At 37.9% G+C, this 17,175-nt stretch overlaps 1 protein-coding gene across 1 annotated transcript in view; it reads right to left on the reverse strand.

Moving 5' to 3' along the window:
- Positions 1-17,175, reverse strand: part of ATR (ATR serine/threonine kinase) — a 146,750-nt gene that overhangs the window by 81,675 nt on the left and 47,900 nt on the right. The window contains exons 22-23 of the mRNA XM_054575092.1: positions 7,958-8,164; positions 7,054-7,167 (exon numbers count right to left, since the gene is read on the reverse strand). Of these exons, the coding sequence (XP_054431067.1) occupies positions 7,054-7,167; positions 7,958-8,164 (321 nt within the window). The remainder of the gene's footprint in view (positions 1-7,053; positions 7,168-7,957; positions 8,165-17,175) is intronic.

Below are 17,175 nucleotides of genomic sequence, written 5' to 3' on the forward strand. Positions count from 1 at the left end.
GGATGCAAAAAGACATTTAAAGGGCAAACGCAAAAGTTGCAGCGGCAGCCACCCTCCTTGATCGCTGGGTAGAGGCGGCAGCAGGGTGGGCTGGTGTCTGGGAAAAGACTGGTGAGGAAAACTTTGTGAAGAGAACTGAGACTGCGGCCGGTGGAGCCCGGGTGATAAGGCACTTCCCACTCTGCAGCTACCATCTCACTCAGGCATAAGGGAATCAATTAACCTGCCTTTTGTGCGCTCTGCACACAGCTTGTACGCCTGTGAGCTACGGGGCTGAGTGCAGACTGGCTGGGAGAACCTTGAGGAGAGACTGGAGACGGAGGCATTGGGGAAAGAACAGGAGGAGGAACCGGGGAGTCCCGACTCCCTCCCCGTTCAGTAGTCTCCATTGTGGGCTGGAAAGGCGCGACCCCAAAGAGGCAGAAGCGGGGCGCGCAAGAACCAGACTGCCTGCGATTGAAACGCAGTCCGCACAGGGGTTGGATCCTCGGCCGAAGGGGTCACAGCCCTGCCGAGAGGCCCCTAAGGGGAGACTAGAAACTAGAGACTAAGGGGAGGCACTGGGGAAAGAACGGGAGGAGGAACCGGGGAGTCCTGACTCCTTCTCCTTGCCGAAGTCTCCATTGCGCGGGAAGAGGCCACACACCCAAAGAGCCAAAAGCCGAAAAGCAAACATAGAAACCCCCAAAACACCCAGAGCAGGCGCGCACACTTGCGCCGAGTGACTGGCGAGGGTTGGCGAGTGTGTGTGTGACCCACGCGGGCTGGCGAACGCTTGCACCTGCCGGCAAGGCCTCACACAGACTGGCACCCATACGGCCTGCGAGGGATTGCACAGAGGGGCAAGGGCAGGCGTAAATTGACCTACCCGCCGCGATTGCGGAGCAGCCCACAAAATAAGTAGAGCTGCCCAGAGTCCCTGGAGGAGAGACCAGAAACAGGATTAACCGGAGAGTCCTAGAGCTGATTTCCTCCCATTTCCGTAGTCCCCATTTGGCGAGGGCAAGCAACGCACCCAAAGAGCCAAAAGCGGGGAAAACACACAATAGAAGACCCTAAACTGACCAGTGCCGCGAAGCTCGCGTGCCAGGGAGGCCAGATGAGCACGGGAGGTCGCAAATAAGCCCCCTGGTCAGGGGCAAACACAGGCGAGCCCAGGCAGGTGGGGGACCCTGCCGCGCTGGGAACGCGCTCAAGGAGCTCTCGTGAGAGCGCAGAGAGATCCCAAAAAATAGCCCAGCCCTGACCGAAGGGGTCACAGAGCTGCTCCAAGCAGGAGACAGACACAGGCATTAGACTCCCGAACGGCTCAAACAAACAACCCAAGGCCCTATAGGGTCAACAACTGACATCATCAGAGGCAAGCCCAGAAAGAAAAGTAAAGGACAAAAATACTTAACAGACTCTCACAAAAATGGGAAGAAAAAGAAGTTCCCCCCAAATGAGTGCAAAAGGGGACTCCCCACAGAGAGAGCTAAATGAAATAGAGGCAAGGGAACTATCAGATACGGAATTTAAAACAATGGTTCTAAGGAAGCTCAATGAGCTCAGCCAGCTCAAAGAGAACTATGAGAAACTGCAGAGAAACTATCAGGATCTTACAGCAAACTATATCAGCCTGGAAAAGGACATAGAAACTATCAAGAAGACACGAGAGGATATGAAGAATACCATTTCTGAATTGAAGAACACAGTAGAAGGAATCCAAAGCAGGCTGGATGAAGCTGAGGATCGAATCAGTGAGATGGAGGATAAGGTAGAAAAAAGCTCCCAGAAAGAGCAAGAAATGGAAAAAAGACTCAGAAAGAATGAAGAGGCATTTAGGGAAATGCAGGACAATCTGAAACGCAATAATATCCGTATAATAGGGATACCAGAAGGAGAAGAAGAGGAGCAAGGAATAGAGAACCTCCTCGAAAAAGTAATGATGGAAAATTTCCCTAATTTGAGGAGAGAAAGGCTCTCATGGATCCAGGAGGCACAGAGGACCCCACTCAAGAAGGACCCAAGGAGGTCCACTCCAAGACACATCATCATTAAAATGGCAAATGTCAAAGACAAAGAGAGAATCCTCAAGGCAGCAAGGGAGAAGGAGAAAGTAACATACAAGGGGGACCCGGATATCACTAGGAGCTGACTTCTCAACAGAAACACTACAAGCCAGAAGGGAATGGCAACAAATATTCCAAGCCATGAAAAGCAAGGGCCTACAGCCAAGGCTGCTCTACCCAGCTAGGCTCTCCATTAAAATAGAAGGAGAAATACGGAGTTTCCCAGACAAAAGAAAGCTAAAAGAATACATCTCTACCAAACCAGCACTCCAAGATATGCTAAGGGGACTGGTTTAAGCAGATGAAGGAAAAGAATGAGACAGAGAGGAACACAAGTACAAAGAGAAAAGATGAGTAAGTTTCTATCAGTAATCTCTCTCAATGTGAATGGACTAAATGCCCCAATCAAAAGACACAGGGTAGCTGAATGGATAAGAAAACATGACCCACACATATGCTGCCTACAAGAGACCCACCTCAGAGCAAAAGACCTACACAGATTGAAAGTAAAGGGATGGAAAATAATATTCCAAGCAAATGGACATGAGAAAAAGGCTGGCGTTGCCATACTTGTATCAGACAAAGTAGATTTCAAAGCAAAGGCCATAAAGAGAGACCCAGAGGGGCACTTTATCATACTTAAAGGAAGAATCTATCAAGAAGACATCAACATTGTAAACTTATATGCTCCCAATATAGGAGCCCCCAAGTTTATAAGGAAATTGTTGGATGACTTCAAAAAAGATATAGATAGCAACACACTGATAGTAGGGGATTTCAACACCCCACTGTCAAAAATGGACAGATCTTCCAAACAAAACATTAATAAACATATCGTGGCGCTGAATGAAACACTGAATCAAAGAGACTTAACTGACATATATAGAATCTTACATCCCAAAGAAGAAAAATACACATTCTTTTCAAAGGCTCATGGCAGTTTTTCAAAGATAGACCACATGATAGGACACAAAGCAAGCCTCAGCAAATTCAGGAAAATTGAAATAATACCAAACTTTTTCTCAGACCACAAGGCCTTGAAACTCGAAATCAAACTCAAAGAGAAACTTCAAAAACTTGGAAACTCATGGAGACTGAACAGTACACTATTAAACAATGAATGGGTCAATAATGAGATAAGAGAAGAAATCAAAAAATTTCTGGAAACAAATGAAAATGAACAGACAACTGTCCAAAACCTATGGGACACAGCAAAGGCGGTCCTGAGAGGGAAGTTCATAGCAATACAGGCTTACCTTAAAAAGATAGAAACATTTCAAATAAAAGACCTAACACTACAACTTCAAGAACTGGAGAAACAACAACAAATAAATCCCAGAGCAAGTAGAAGGAAGGAAATAGTCAAGATTAGAGCAGAACTGAATGACATAGAGACAAAAAGAACAATTCAGAGGATCAACCAATCCAGAAGCTGGTTCTTTGAAAAGATTCATAAAGTGGACAAACCTTTAAGCAGACTCATCAAGAAAAAAAGGGAGAGGACCCAAATTAATAATATCAGAAATGAAAGAGGAGAAATAACAACTGATACCACAGAAATACAAAGGATTGTCAGAAACTACTATGAACAATTATATGCCAAGAAATTTGAAAATCTTGATGAAATGGACAAATTTTTAGAAAAGTATAATCTTCCAACACTGAAGGAGGAAGAAACAGAAAGCTTGAACAGACCGATAACAGTTGGGGAAATTGAAGCAGTAATCAAGAAACTCCCAGCACACAAAAGCCCAGGGCCAGACGGTTTCCCAGGAATATTTTACAAAACATTTAAGGAAGAGCTAACCCCTGTCCTTCTCAGACTATTCCAAAAAATCCAAGAGGAGGGAAGACTGCCAGACTCCTTCTATGAGGCCAGCATCACCCTGATCCCAAAACCAGATAAAGACCCTACAAAGAAAGAAAACTACAGGCCAATTTCGCTGATGAACATAGATGCTAAAATCCTCAACAAAATATTGGCAAACCGCATCCAGCAATACATTCAAAAGATTATCCATCACGATCAAGTGGGATTCATCCCCGGGATGCAGGGATGGTTCAATATACGCAAATCAGTAAGCGTGATACACCACATAAATCAAAGAAAAGACAAAAACCACATGATCATCTCGATAGATGCAGAAAAAGCATTTGACAAGCAAGGTACAGCACCCATTTATGATCAAAACACTCAGCAAAATGGGAATAAATGGGGCATTCCTCAACGTAATAAAGGCCATATATGAAAAACCTACAGCCAATATCATACTCAACGGGCAAAAACTGAAAGCTTTCCCACTAAGATCGGGAACACGACAAGGATGTCCGCTCTCACCGCTTCTTTTCAACATCGTATTGGAAGTCCTAGCCACAGCGGTCAGACAAGAGAAAGAGATAAAAGGCATCCAAATAGGAAAGGAGGAAGTAAAACTACCATTGTTTGCAGATGACATGATAGTGTACATAGAGAACCCTGTAGACTCTACCAAAAAACTCCTCAACCTAGTAAGTGAATTTGGCAAAACAGCTGGATACAAAGTCAACATTCAGAAATCAAAGGCGTTTTTGTACACCAGCAATGCAATAGAAGAAGAAATCAGGAAAAATATACCATTCGATATAGCACGAAAAAAGATAAAGTACCTAGGGATAAATTTAACCAAAGACTCAAAAGACCTGTATGCAGAAAACTATGCAACATTGAAAAAAGAAACTAAGGAAGACACAAATAAATGGAAGCATATACCGTGCACATGGATTGGAAGAATTAATATCCTTAAAATGTCCATACTACCAAAAGCAATTTATAGATTCAACGCAATCCCTATTAAGATACCAATGACGTATTTCACAGAAATAGAACAGACATTTCAAAAATTTATATGGAACCATAAACGACCTCGAATAGCCGCAGCAATTTTGAGAAAGAAACACGAAGTAGGAGGGATCACAATACCGGACATCAAACTCTACGACAAAGCCACTATACTCAAAACAATCTGGTACTGGCACAAGAACAGACCCATAGACCTGTGGAACAGAATAGAAAGCCCAGAAAGAAGCCCAGGTCTCTATGGACATCTAATATTCGACAAAGGGGGCAGAAGCATAAAATGGGGCAATAACAGCCTCTTCAACAAATGGTGTTGGGAGAGCTGGACGGCTACATGCAAAAAATTGAAATTGGATCATCAGCTGACACCATACACAAAAATAAACTCTAGATGGATAAAAGACTTAAATATAAGTCGCAACACCATCAAAGTCCTAGAGGAGAACATTGGCAGGAAACTCTCAGATATCCCACGCAGCAATTTTTTCACTGATATGTCTCCTAAAGCAAGGGACAGAAAGGAAAGAATAAACAAGCGGGACCTCATCAAAATAAGAAGCTTCTGCACGGCTAAAGAAAACATCAGCAAAATGAAAAGGGAGCCAACCATTTGGGAAAATATATTTGCTAATGATACATCAGATAGAGGTTTGATCTCCAAGATATACAAAGAACTCACTCGACTTTACTCCAAGAAGACAAACGATCCAATCAAAAAATGGGCAAAGGACCTGGGCAGATGCTTTTCTAAGGAGGAGATACAGAGGGCCCAGAGGCATTTGAAAGGATGCTCTGCATCACTAGCCATCAGAGAAATGCAGATCAAAACCACCATGAGGTATCACCTCACACCGGTCAGAATGGCCATCATAAACAGATCCACAAACAACAGGTGCTGGCGAGGCTGTGGACAAAAGGGAACTCTAGTCCACTGTTGGTGGGAATGCAGACTGGTGCAGCCACTATGGAAAGCAGTGTGGAATTTCCTCAGAAAGCTGAAAATGGAACTGCCTTTTGATCCAGCGATTCCCCTGCTGGGACTATACCCTGAGAACACCAAAACGCCAATACAAAAGAACCTATGCACCCCAATGTTCATAGCAGCACAATTTACAATAGCCAAGTGTTGGAAGCAACCTAAATGCCCATCAGTAGATGACTGGATCAAAAAATTATGGTACATATACACAATGGAATATTACGCAGCAGAAAGAAAAAAAGAAGTACTAAACTTTGCGACAGCATGGATGGAACTGGAGAGCATCATGCTAAGCAAAATAAGCCAGGGGGCGAAAGACAAATACCATATGATCTCACCTATAAGCGGAACCTAACCAACAATGCAAAGATGTAAGGAAAATATGACCAGCAACACTGAAAGGAAAAGAAATCAACAGAGACAAGAGGGAAGGGGGGGCAGGGAAAGGGAAGGGAAGGGGAAAGTCAAGGAACATATAGCAAGGACGCATGGACAAAACCAAAGGGGAAGAGCTGAGGGAGGGAAGGTGCGAGGGGGCAAGGGAAAGAGGTGGGGGGAAGGCAGAGACAAATGTATTTAAAAAGTAAATAAATTAATAAAAAAAAAAATTAAAAAATAAAAAATCAGTAAGTATGTTCTTGGATGAGGATAAAAATAAACAAATAAGCCAAAAAAAATAACTCTGTACTTGCTCTGAGACATATTTTAATTTCTGGATATTTATATTATGCCATATTCACTCCAGTGCTCACACATATAAGTATGTTCTCTAAATCATTTTTTTGAAAAAGTAAAACATTAAACACAACCTAAATGTGTTAAATTTCTTAAATAACCACATACTCCCATTGAATATTAAGTCATTGAAAAAAATAAATTATACTAACATGAAAATTACCCATGGTGGACTGTTAAACACACAAAAAAATCAAGTTACAGCTTGTCATAAGTAATATGATCTCCTTGTTTGGTTGAGAAAACATATATATTCATACATACATGGAAAAATTCTCAAAGTACCTAGAGCAATCTGTTGAGAAGGTATGCTCTGTACACTGAAATTTTTATCATGAACTTGCATTACTTTGATAATAAAAATAACAGTTAAAAAATAAGAATTTCCAAAGTACAAAATTTCTTACCAGAAGACAATACGTAAAGCCAGTAATGACTATATGCACTGTTACCTGAATGGCATAAGCAGCTGAATCTTGAGCTCGGCTGTTATCTGCATATGCAAGGTAAGCTCTTGTTAGTTCCATCAATAATCCATAGGCAAAACTTGGATCTTCCACTCCAGTCTCAGTAAAAATAAGAAAAAAATTCGAGGATAATTTGTATCAATTTTTCTAAAGTGTACAGTATCTTTCATGGTGAATTTAACATAGGAAAGGAAAGAACAGTAAGGTTCAAACTAAGTTAGGTACCAAAGCTAAAATATAATCTATAGCTAAGAAGCTAAATCTAAGGCTTTTAAGGCTATTTATAAGGTATATTAGAATCATTAAACTTTTATATAATTCCAACAATTTGTCTTTTTTGTTTTCTAACCCTGAGGGAAAAGAACTGTATATATGTCATTTCCTATATTGCATTCTGTGGACGTCTGGTCACTTGAAAAGCTCCAAGAAATAATTTTAGCACAACTTCCTCTTGGAGATTGACAATGTGTACCAATATATTAAAAGTTTGTTTTATTTTCTTTTAAAGGATTTCCCAAAGTCATGCAACCATAGAAATTTTTTTATACACACACAATTTGAACACCCTGGAAAATTACTTTCCCATGGAGCTATGGAGCAATAGTGTTTAAACAGTAGTTTTTAATTAGTTAATTAAGTTTTTAAGTATTTGTCAAAATTAGATTAGGAAGCCTATTTAAAAGAACACAGCACACCAGACTGGGCTCAAACTTTGTTTTTGGTTTAAGAACTTTGTAATAGCATTAGGGAATAAATTCAGAAGTTACATAAATTGTCTAGTTTAGATCAACTTCCACAAAGATAAACTGAAGAGTTCTTTATAAATGGAATATAGAAACCCCAGGACAACAGAGAACTCTTCTCATCATTCCAAATTACTATTACTTACCACAAATGTAAAATCTTTTCCTTGGGTTTCAGTTGTTGAGAAATCTAGCCGACCTGGATCTATTGCCCCCAATTCTCCTAAACATTCCCCACAGAGCAACCGAGCTTGACAATTTGCATCTTGGCAACCTTTCAAAAGCACTGTCACCAGCTGTGAGATAACAGGTTCCACTGTTTCACTATCTGTTGCATATTTTATTAGTTTTTCCTAAAATAAAAAAAAGAGAAAGAAACTGGATATATAGCTTCTACAAACTAGCGTATTTTCCTAACTAGAAAGCTTAAAAATATTAATGAATATGTAAACAAATATGACAAAATTAAATTCCCTGCAGTCTTTTCAGCTAGTATTTGGTAAGTGCATGTAATATAGTTCACAATATGTTGCATGGTATTAGAATGATTAAATGTGTTTGAAAGTTTTAATCATTAATCCATTAAACAAAGAGTTACTGAGTATTACTACATCAGCATAAAAAAATGGGATATAGTTCTTATCCTGAGTTCATAATATAATGACATGAGAACAAATTTAGAAAAATACAAGAGACTATTCTCAAGCCAGTTAAGACTTAGATATTATACTTGTGTGACCACTTTAGAACTACATTTATTTAATTTTCTTTCTAGCAAAAGTAAAACATATATGAACATCTCAAATTCTATGTTAAAACTGTGATTCAAATTAGAGTAATACATTTCAAAAGAAAAATAAAAAGACATTTTATCTCATCCAAAATCTTCAATATGCAATCAATTAAATAACATTACAGGTTAATTCAGACATAAATACAGAAAAAGAGGAACCAGTAATCAATAAATAGCTAAACTAATATTAAAAAATTAGACATTAACTCACTTGCTAAAATTAGAAAACAGAAGGGAAAAGAACATTTTAACTGGCAAAGATAAATGCAGTTCATATTGAAGACAATACAAATTATGAAATACCAAATGAACGGTAATTTAAAATATATACAATAGAATACTACTCAGCCATAAGAAAAGATGAAATACTGCCATTTGCAACAACATGAATGCATCTTTAGAATATCATTCATGCTAAGCAAAATAAGTGAGAGAAAAAGTCAAGAACCATTTGATTTCATTCATATGTGGGATATAAAACTGAAAGCAACAAATAAACAGAAACTCATATACACAGACAACAATATGGTGGTAATCAAACAAAAGGGGAGCAGAGTGGGTAATAAGGGGTATGGGGGTTGAATATATGGTGAATGAAGGAGGTTTAATTTATAATTTCCTAAACAAGTATAGGTTCAATGCATCTATTTAGACAGGTTTTTATTAACTGCTGAGATCCAACAGATCCAATTCTATGATCTTCCAAATGTTTAATAAGTTGTCAAAATAAATCCACATTTGCTCCAATTATTTGAAATGTCATTTTTATCATATACTAAAAGTCCATATACACTTGGTTCTATTTCTAGACTTTCCATTCTTTCCTACTGGTCTGTTTGTTTATGCACCAGTATCAGTAAGTGTCTGAAACAACTTTATTATGAATTCTCTACAGTTTTCCAAGCACATTAGTATATTATCTGCAAATAGAGTTTTACATCTTCTCTAATTCTTATGCCTCCGTTGCCTTCCTTTTGTCTAAATTTATTGGCCAGTACTTCCGACTGAGTGTTAAATTGTAGTAGCGTTAATGAGCAAACTTGCTTTTAGTAGGAATGTACCATATTTCCCCATTAGTATGTGTATGTGTGTATGTATGCATATATACACATATGTAATACACATATTATAAATGTATAAATGCATATGTTTATAATATATTGAAGTAGTGTCTATCAATTCCTATTTTTTTCAAGTACTTTCATCTGAAGTGGATGTTGCAGTTTGCCAGAGGCTGGTTCAGCATTTGTGGAAAAAACAGTATGATTTTTTCCTTCAATGTATTAATATTAATATGGTGAGTTATATTAATGGATTGCCAAATATGAACCATTCTTGCAATCCTGGAATAAACTGCAATTGTTCATGGGTGTTTTCTTAATATAAAACTGAATTCTGTTCAATATTACTTCATTTAATTTTTTGCTTTGGTATTTGTATGTAATAATGATCTTTAACTCTATTTTATGTTATCTTGATGAGGTTTAGTGAAACTTATAAAACTTTCCTAAAAAAATTGAAAGTGTTCCTAAATTGTTCTAGAAAATGCTCTAGAACAATTTAAACAGCACTGGGACTATCTAGTTTTTAAAGATTTGGTAAAAATCCCCCTGTAAAACCACTGGGCCTGGTGCTTTGCTCATAGCTCTTTTGTAATATTCTCTGTTTCTTTACAGAAATTAGTCTTTTAAGCTTTCTATTTCTACTAGAGTCAATTCTAATAAACTATATTTTCCAGGAGAATATCCAACTTTACCAACGTGTTTGTACAAAGGGTACAAAGTAGTTTCTGTGATTTTTAAAAAATATTTCCTTTGTTTCAGCCGTTACTTCTGTCTTATCATTTCCTCTTTGCACATTTGTGATTTCTGCTTTTTGTTCTTCTTTAGGTTAGAGATTTATCTACTTTTATTTATTTATTAGAATAAAAGAACCAGAATTTTTAATTATTCATTTGTTCCATTTTTCTCTTTTCTACATCATTAACTTCCACTTTTATTTTTTATTACTCCCTTCCTGTGCTATCATTTCTTAAATAAACGGCTTTATCAAAATATAATTCACATACCATAAATTCACTCCTTTGAAACATAAAAACCAGTTATCTTTATATATTCACAACATTTAAAATATTTACAAATACAATCATTACTTCTATTTAACTCCAGAACATTTGATCTTTAGTTTTCTTCTTACCAACTTAAAGTAAATTTATCCAGGTACACACTGATACTAAACTAAATTAACCCTCACTTAAAAAAATGTCCTTTAACAATCTGTGGCCATTGTATCTTATTCAGACTACTCAAAATGACTGCAAGTGCATTTACCTTCTTAAAATATCTAGTTAACCTATTACCATTGGGGCTTAACATTAGAGAAGACTTGTCAGAGAATTATCTGATGTGATTTATCTTTTATGACACAGGTAGGAAGAGTATTGCAGCTGTGGCTTCTTCCGAAGAATATAAGAAATCTTGAGTTCTCAGATTTGGTCATTTATGTCTAAGAGGTGATGACCAATATGAAGTTTCATTAGTTAGACCATGACCATGTCATCTGCTTAGAAATAATCTAAGTTAGAAAACCTCTTTACCAAGAGAAGAGACCCTTTGCTATTCATACATACTTACACTAAATTAAAAAGCTTGAGACCCACTGACATATTAGACCTACTAAAGGCCATGTAGCTCAGCATTTTTTTTTTACTTCTGAAATACACATTTTAACTATTACCTACCAGAAATGTCATGCTCTAAAATTCCAAAATTATATTCAGCAATAGATCTGATTTTAAAAGATTTTCAGATAAGAGTCTGCGCACTCACTGTCACATTCATGCTTGTCTTTGTCCATCCCAGACAGACAGTTCTTTGGGCACCTCCTGTCCTGTCATTTTGTTCTTTGGGCACCTCCTGTCCTCTCATTTTGTTCTTTAAGGTCACATTTTTAGCTGTACCATTTACTTTGCCTATTTTCCAATGTTGTAGATTTCTACTAAAACAAAACTCCTCTAATTTACTAATCTGTTCATAATTTTGCTTTTGACATAAAAAGATGAATTTTTGTGAGTGACACCACATGTATATGTAAACATTTCATTAGTTTTGATTTAATGTTCTTTTGCCGTTTGTAATCAGAAGTAGCAAGTCTTCTAGGCAACTGATTATGTCAACTAAAGCTGTTATATGAAAAACATAGGTAAGAAAGGCCTACCAAAAAGTACAAATAAGTAAACATTAGTTCCTCCATTAAGGTAATATTCACATAAGGGCCCAAGAAGTGATCATGCAAGGGAAGATTGCTTTCTCCACAAGATGGCTCTTGATAACATCCTATGTGAGATGGTTCCCTGACTCTGTGGCAGAAGTCAAGCCTTGCCTCTTTGTGAATTTTATTTTATGCACACTGGTAAGCAACCAATTGAACTCTTCAGCCCTGAAAGAAGAGAATTTGCCTGCACCAAACAATCTTCCCCTTCTGCTAAATACTACCCTTGAAGAGAATAAATTCTTTAATCAAATTCTACAAGTGGGAAAGTAAAATCTATTTAAGTCATTAACAAATACAGGAATTTTAAGGTTTCAAATTTCACTACAGCCAAGGTTGAAATAAAGTTTAAATGGTGTCATTTTAGTCATTGCAGAAATGAGCATTTTGTTGCACCTTAAAATGGTTTTTAAGAAAAAATGATATTACAGCCTGGTAAAGCCAGCTATGCAATACAGACTGATTATATCTAGAAAGAGTCTATGTAAATGCCATGTAATTTTAATTTTTGATAAATAAATGATATCTGTATTTCTTGGAATTTCTGTGCAAAGAGAAATGAAAATGTAGTTATAAACACACATAAGTAGACAGCTTGACATACAAGTACAGACATGTTGACATGACTAAAACCAGTCAACTTAAAGGTAATTATTTCCTCTAAAATTTAGAATCAAGTAGAAGTTAGTTTTAAAATAATGATCTGAAGATAAAAAAAGAAAAAATCTATATTATCATTCTATGAATTAAAAACTGATTGTTTCATTCTGGCCAGTTAGAATGGTTAGAGTGTCAACTCGATATGCCAGGGTTGCAGGTTCGATCTCAGGTCAGGGCATGTACACAAAGCAACCAATGAACGCATAAATAAGTAGAACAACAAATTGATGTTTCTCTTTCTCTCACCCTTCTTCTCCTTCTCTAAAATCAATAAATTTAAAAAAATGTAACTGAATTTTTAATCATTATTTAAACCACATTTGTATTTTAAAGTAATCTTAATATGTTTATTAACTAATTAGACTCAGTTTAGCCATATACAGTGGCAATGTAGCCCTGAAATACCTGATGATTTCAGTTCAACATAGATGAGGAAAACGACCTCTGGACAGCTTCATCCCAGAACTTATACTTTCCTTGCTGCTGGTGTGGAAACATTTAAGTGAAACCAATGAATACATTGGTCCTATCCAGCTCTACTTAATAGAGGCAGACTCAAGAGTAAATCTAGCTAAATGAGGAGCCAAAGAAATGTGACTATACCAAAGTACCTCAGCCTCCAACTTAAGTTATATTAATCAACTTACAGATACTCACATTATAATTGTCCTTTGTTAGATACGATAGCAACTAGATTGAGGAATATATCATTTGCAGTGATTGTACTGGTTTAAAATATAGGATTTTACTATTCTAAAACATTTCACTAAAATCATGCTACTTCTTACAAAAAAAAAGCTAGGTGTTAACTATGGAACCCACGTAGAGGTTTGGAGCAAGGGGTAAGCAAAGTAGTTTCAATGTTGTATGGGGCAGAGAATGAGGCTTTAACACTGACAATGTAGAACCACAATTACAATGGCATAAATCATACACTCAAGGAGATCCAAGGCTCCTCACATGTAGTAGGGTCATCTCCACATTGACTGATCCCCACATTGCTTATACAAGCTCAGTGACCCAGAAGCATGTGCTCATTACCATTATGTTTATCTTCTGTCCTAAGTAAATGCTTCCTTCTATCATGAAAACAAACATAACACTAACTCATTAAGAGTCTTAGATTGTCACATCTTATCATATAGGTTCTTGATATGCAAAAATAAGTATCTCAGATTTTTCCATTTTATTGATTTATAGTGATCTAGTCTTTTAAATTCAGTTATCACTGTCATCAAGATAAGGGACAATCTACTTTATATTGACAAAAAAAAGAATAAAGTTCACTGGCCTGATGAAAAAGTAAACTTAAAAATTTAGCTTCAGAGAATCAAAATGGCGGAGGAGTGAGTGGAAGTTACACTGACCTCCTCCCAGGACCAACCTGGAATTACAACTAAATTGTGAAACCAATTCTGGAACAAACAACTGAACAATGGCGAGAGAGGACCCTTGTAACCTCAGAGACAGAAGAATCAGCTTTGCCGCAATCTAAGTGGTAAGGAGTGTGGTACCGATCTGAGAAGGCGGGCGGGGCACTCATGGGCAGCAGCACCAGAAGGATATTGAAACAGCCAGTTAGATCCCCCCACACCCCGAGAAGAGCAGGGTCTAAACCAAAAGTGGGGATCTCTAGCTCACAGCACCAGAGCCCAAAAGATACACAGAAAAACGCCAGCTGGAAAAAGTGGCAGGGTTGCTCTCTGCCAGAGACAGGTGGCTAGAGATGCAAAGAGACTTCTATAGGGCCAACACAAAATTTTTATTTGCAGCCATTTACCCTGGTCTCCGGCAAAGGCAGGTGAGAGTGGTTTAGAGACGCCTGAGGAGAGACTGGGGAAGGAGGCTTTGGGAAGATAACTGAGAGAATAGCCGGTGGCATCTCGGTGCTGACTCATCCCCCATGCAGCAGTGGCCATCTTGCTCAGGCAGAGACCACTCCCCCTGAGCTGCACCAGGGTCAAAGGACCCAAAAGCCCTGCCCCCAGGTGGGATTCCACACCGCCCTGTGCTGTCTAAGGTGCCTGCTGAGTGCAGAGTGGCAGCCACAGACAGTAGATCCCTGGCTAAAGGCCCAGAGACGTCTGGCAACACTTGAGGAGAGACTGGGGACAGAGGCTTTGGGGACAGAACGGAGAGAGTGGCTGGCAGGATCCCAGTGCGGACTCCTCCCCCATACAGCAGCAGCTTGAGTGGACCTAATGAAACGGCCCCCAGGAGGGACTCCGCCCCACCCTGAGCTGTCTAAGGTGGCCTGCAGAGTACAGAGTGAATAGATTAACAGCTTAAGGAGACAGCCACAAGCAGTGGATTACTGGAAGTCTCAAACAGACTGTCTAAGGTCGGACAGAGTCAACATCTGACATCATTAGATGCAGATCCAGAAAGTAAAAACAGCAGTCTCCAACCATAGAAGTTCATACCAGAAGTTCATACCACGGAGTTAGGAGATCAAGACAGATCAACTTAAGAAGCAGAACCAAAAGAGAAGAGTCTCACAAATAATGGGAAGGCAAAGAAATATGCCCCACTCGAAGGGAAAGGAGCATTCCCCAGAAGGAAAACTAAATGAAATAGAGGCAAGTGGATGTCAGATATTGAGTTCCAAACAACGGTTCTAGGGAAGCTCAATGAGCTCAGTGAGCTCAGAGAAAATTACAAAAAAACTACAGGGAAACTTTAAGGAACTAACTGCAAACTACAGCAACATGAAAAAGGACATAGAAACTATCAATAAGAGACAAGAGGAAATGAAGATAACAATTTCTCAATTGAAAAACACAGTCGAAGGCATCAAAAACTGGCTCAATGATGCTGAGGACCGAATAAGCGAGCTGGAGGACAAGGTAGAAAAAAGCTCTCAGAAAGAGCAGGAAAATGAAAAAAGACTCAAAAAGAATGAAGAGGCATTGAGGGAAGTGCAGGACAACCTGAAACATAATATCCGTATAATAGGGATACCAGAAGGAGAAGAGGGTGAGGAAGGGATAGAGAACCTGTTTGAAAAAGTCATGATGAAAAACTTCCCTAGTTGGAGGAGAGAAAAAGTCACACAAGTCCAGGAAGCAGAGGGTCCCATTCAAGAGGAACCCAATGAGGTCCACTCCAAGACACAACATGATTAAAATGGCAAATCTCAAAGACAAACAGAGAATCCTAAAGGAAGCAAGGGAGAAAGAGGTAGTAACATATAAGGGAGCCCCAATATGGCTTAGCAGCTGACTTCTCAAGAGAAACACTGTAAGTCAAAAGGGAATGGCAAGAAATATTCCAAGTCATGAAAAGCAAAAGGCCTGCAACCAAGACTGCTCTACCCAGCAAGGCTCTCAATTAAAATGGAAGGCGAGATAAGGAGTTTCCCAGACAAAAGAAGGCTAAAAGACTACACCTCCACCAAACCAGGAATGCAAAATATGCTAAAGGGACTGCTTTAAGATGAAGAAAAAGTTTCTATGAATAGCCAGTTCCTTTCAGACTTGCCAATACTTGATACTTCCAATATTTTTAATACTCATTAATCTGACTGTGACAATGATGTTATTTTAATTGTTCCTTTACTATTTGTTGAAACTAAACCTGTTTTAGTATATTGCTTGCCTATTTCTATTATTTAAAAAAAAAGCTTTAAATGACTTTTTGGTTTTCTTTATCCATTTTTTGATTGAAAGTTTGTAGAACTTTTTCCCTAAAAAAAAGAAAAAAACCTTAACCATGTTTTAGATGTGTTGCAAATACTTTTCTATTCCTTGTCCTTGAACTTTTTTATATGTATATTACTATATAGTTAAATGTCTAATATAATCATATTGTCAGTATTTGTAACTTCTAGGCTTGAATATTTTACTTCAGGTCATGAAAAATATTAGTTCTATTTTCTTCTAAAACTCCTTATATTCTACATATTGATTTTTAACTTACCTGAATATTTCTTGTATAATGTGTGAAATAGGGCTCTATATTTGTTTTATTTCAAGTAATAGTGGTCCATGCACCTAATAGTGGTCCATGCACCAACTAAATTAAGAATTTACTTATCTAAAAGAAATCCTTCTTGGTAAGAAACACAAGCTTCCCTTAACTTACAAAAGGCTACATAGCCTTGAACCAGGTCTATAGATTATGCACATAATTCACCTTTTCCTTACTTGACCGCTTATTCTCTTATGACTATGTTGAAGTTATACATTAAAGAAATATAGTCTTCAGAACCATTCTTGGGGTCTGCAGTAAATACCTCTGCTATTCTGACCCAAAGTCACATATCCTACTTTGTATCCTTATTTTACCCATTGATTGGAAATATCAACTTAATCATACATTATATTGTTAGATATATACGTTTGTCTGTAGAATGCTCATTATATTTCAATGATCTACTTGATTATTTCTGTGCTGGTGTCATGTTGGTTTAATTGCTGAGACTGTATAGTGGTTTTAAATTTTTTTAATATTTTATAATTAACTTTGACATTTAAAAAATAAATAAAATCAATCTGCATTTAAGAAAGAAAGAAAGAGAGATATGGAACTCCTACCTTTTGCGACAACATGGATGGAACTGGAGGATATTAAACTAAGTGAAATAAGCCAGTTGATGAAAGACAAATACCATATACCATATGATCTCACCTATAAGTGGAC

Source organism: Pteronotus mesoamericanus, unplaced genomic scaffold (genome assembly GCF_021234165.1).
Source record: "Pteronotus mesoamericanus isolate MK-2021 breed Mesoamerican mustached bat unplaced genomic scaffold, CSHL_Meso_final contig_27, whole genome shotgun sequence".
Classification (NCBI taxonomy): Eukaryota; Metazoa; Chordata; class Mammalia; order Chiroptera; family Mormoopidae; genus Pteronotus; species Pteronotus mesoamericanus.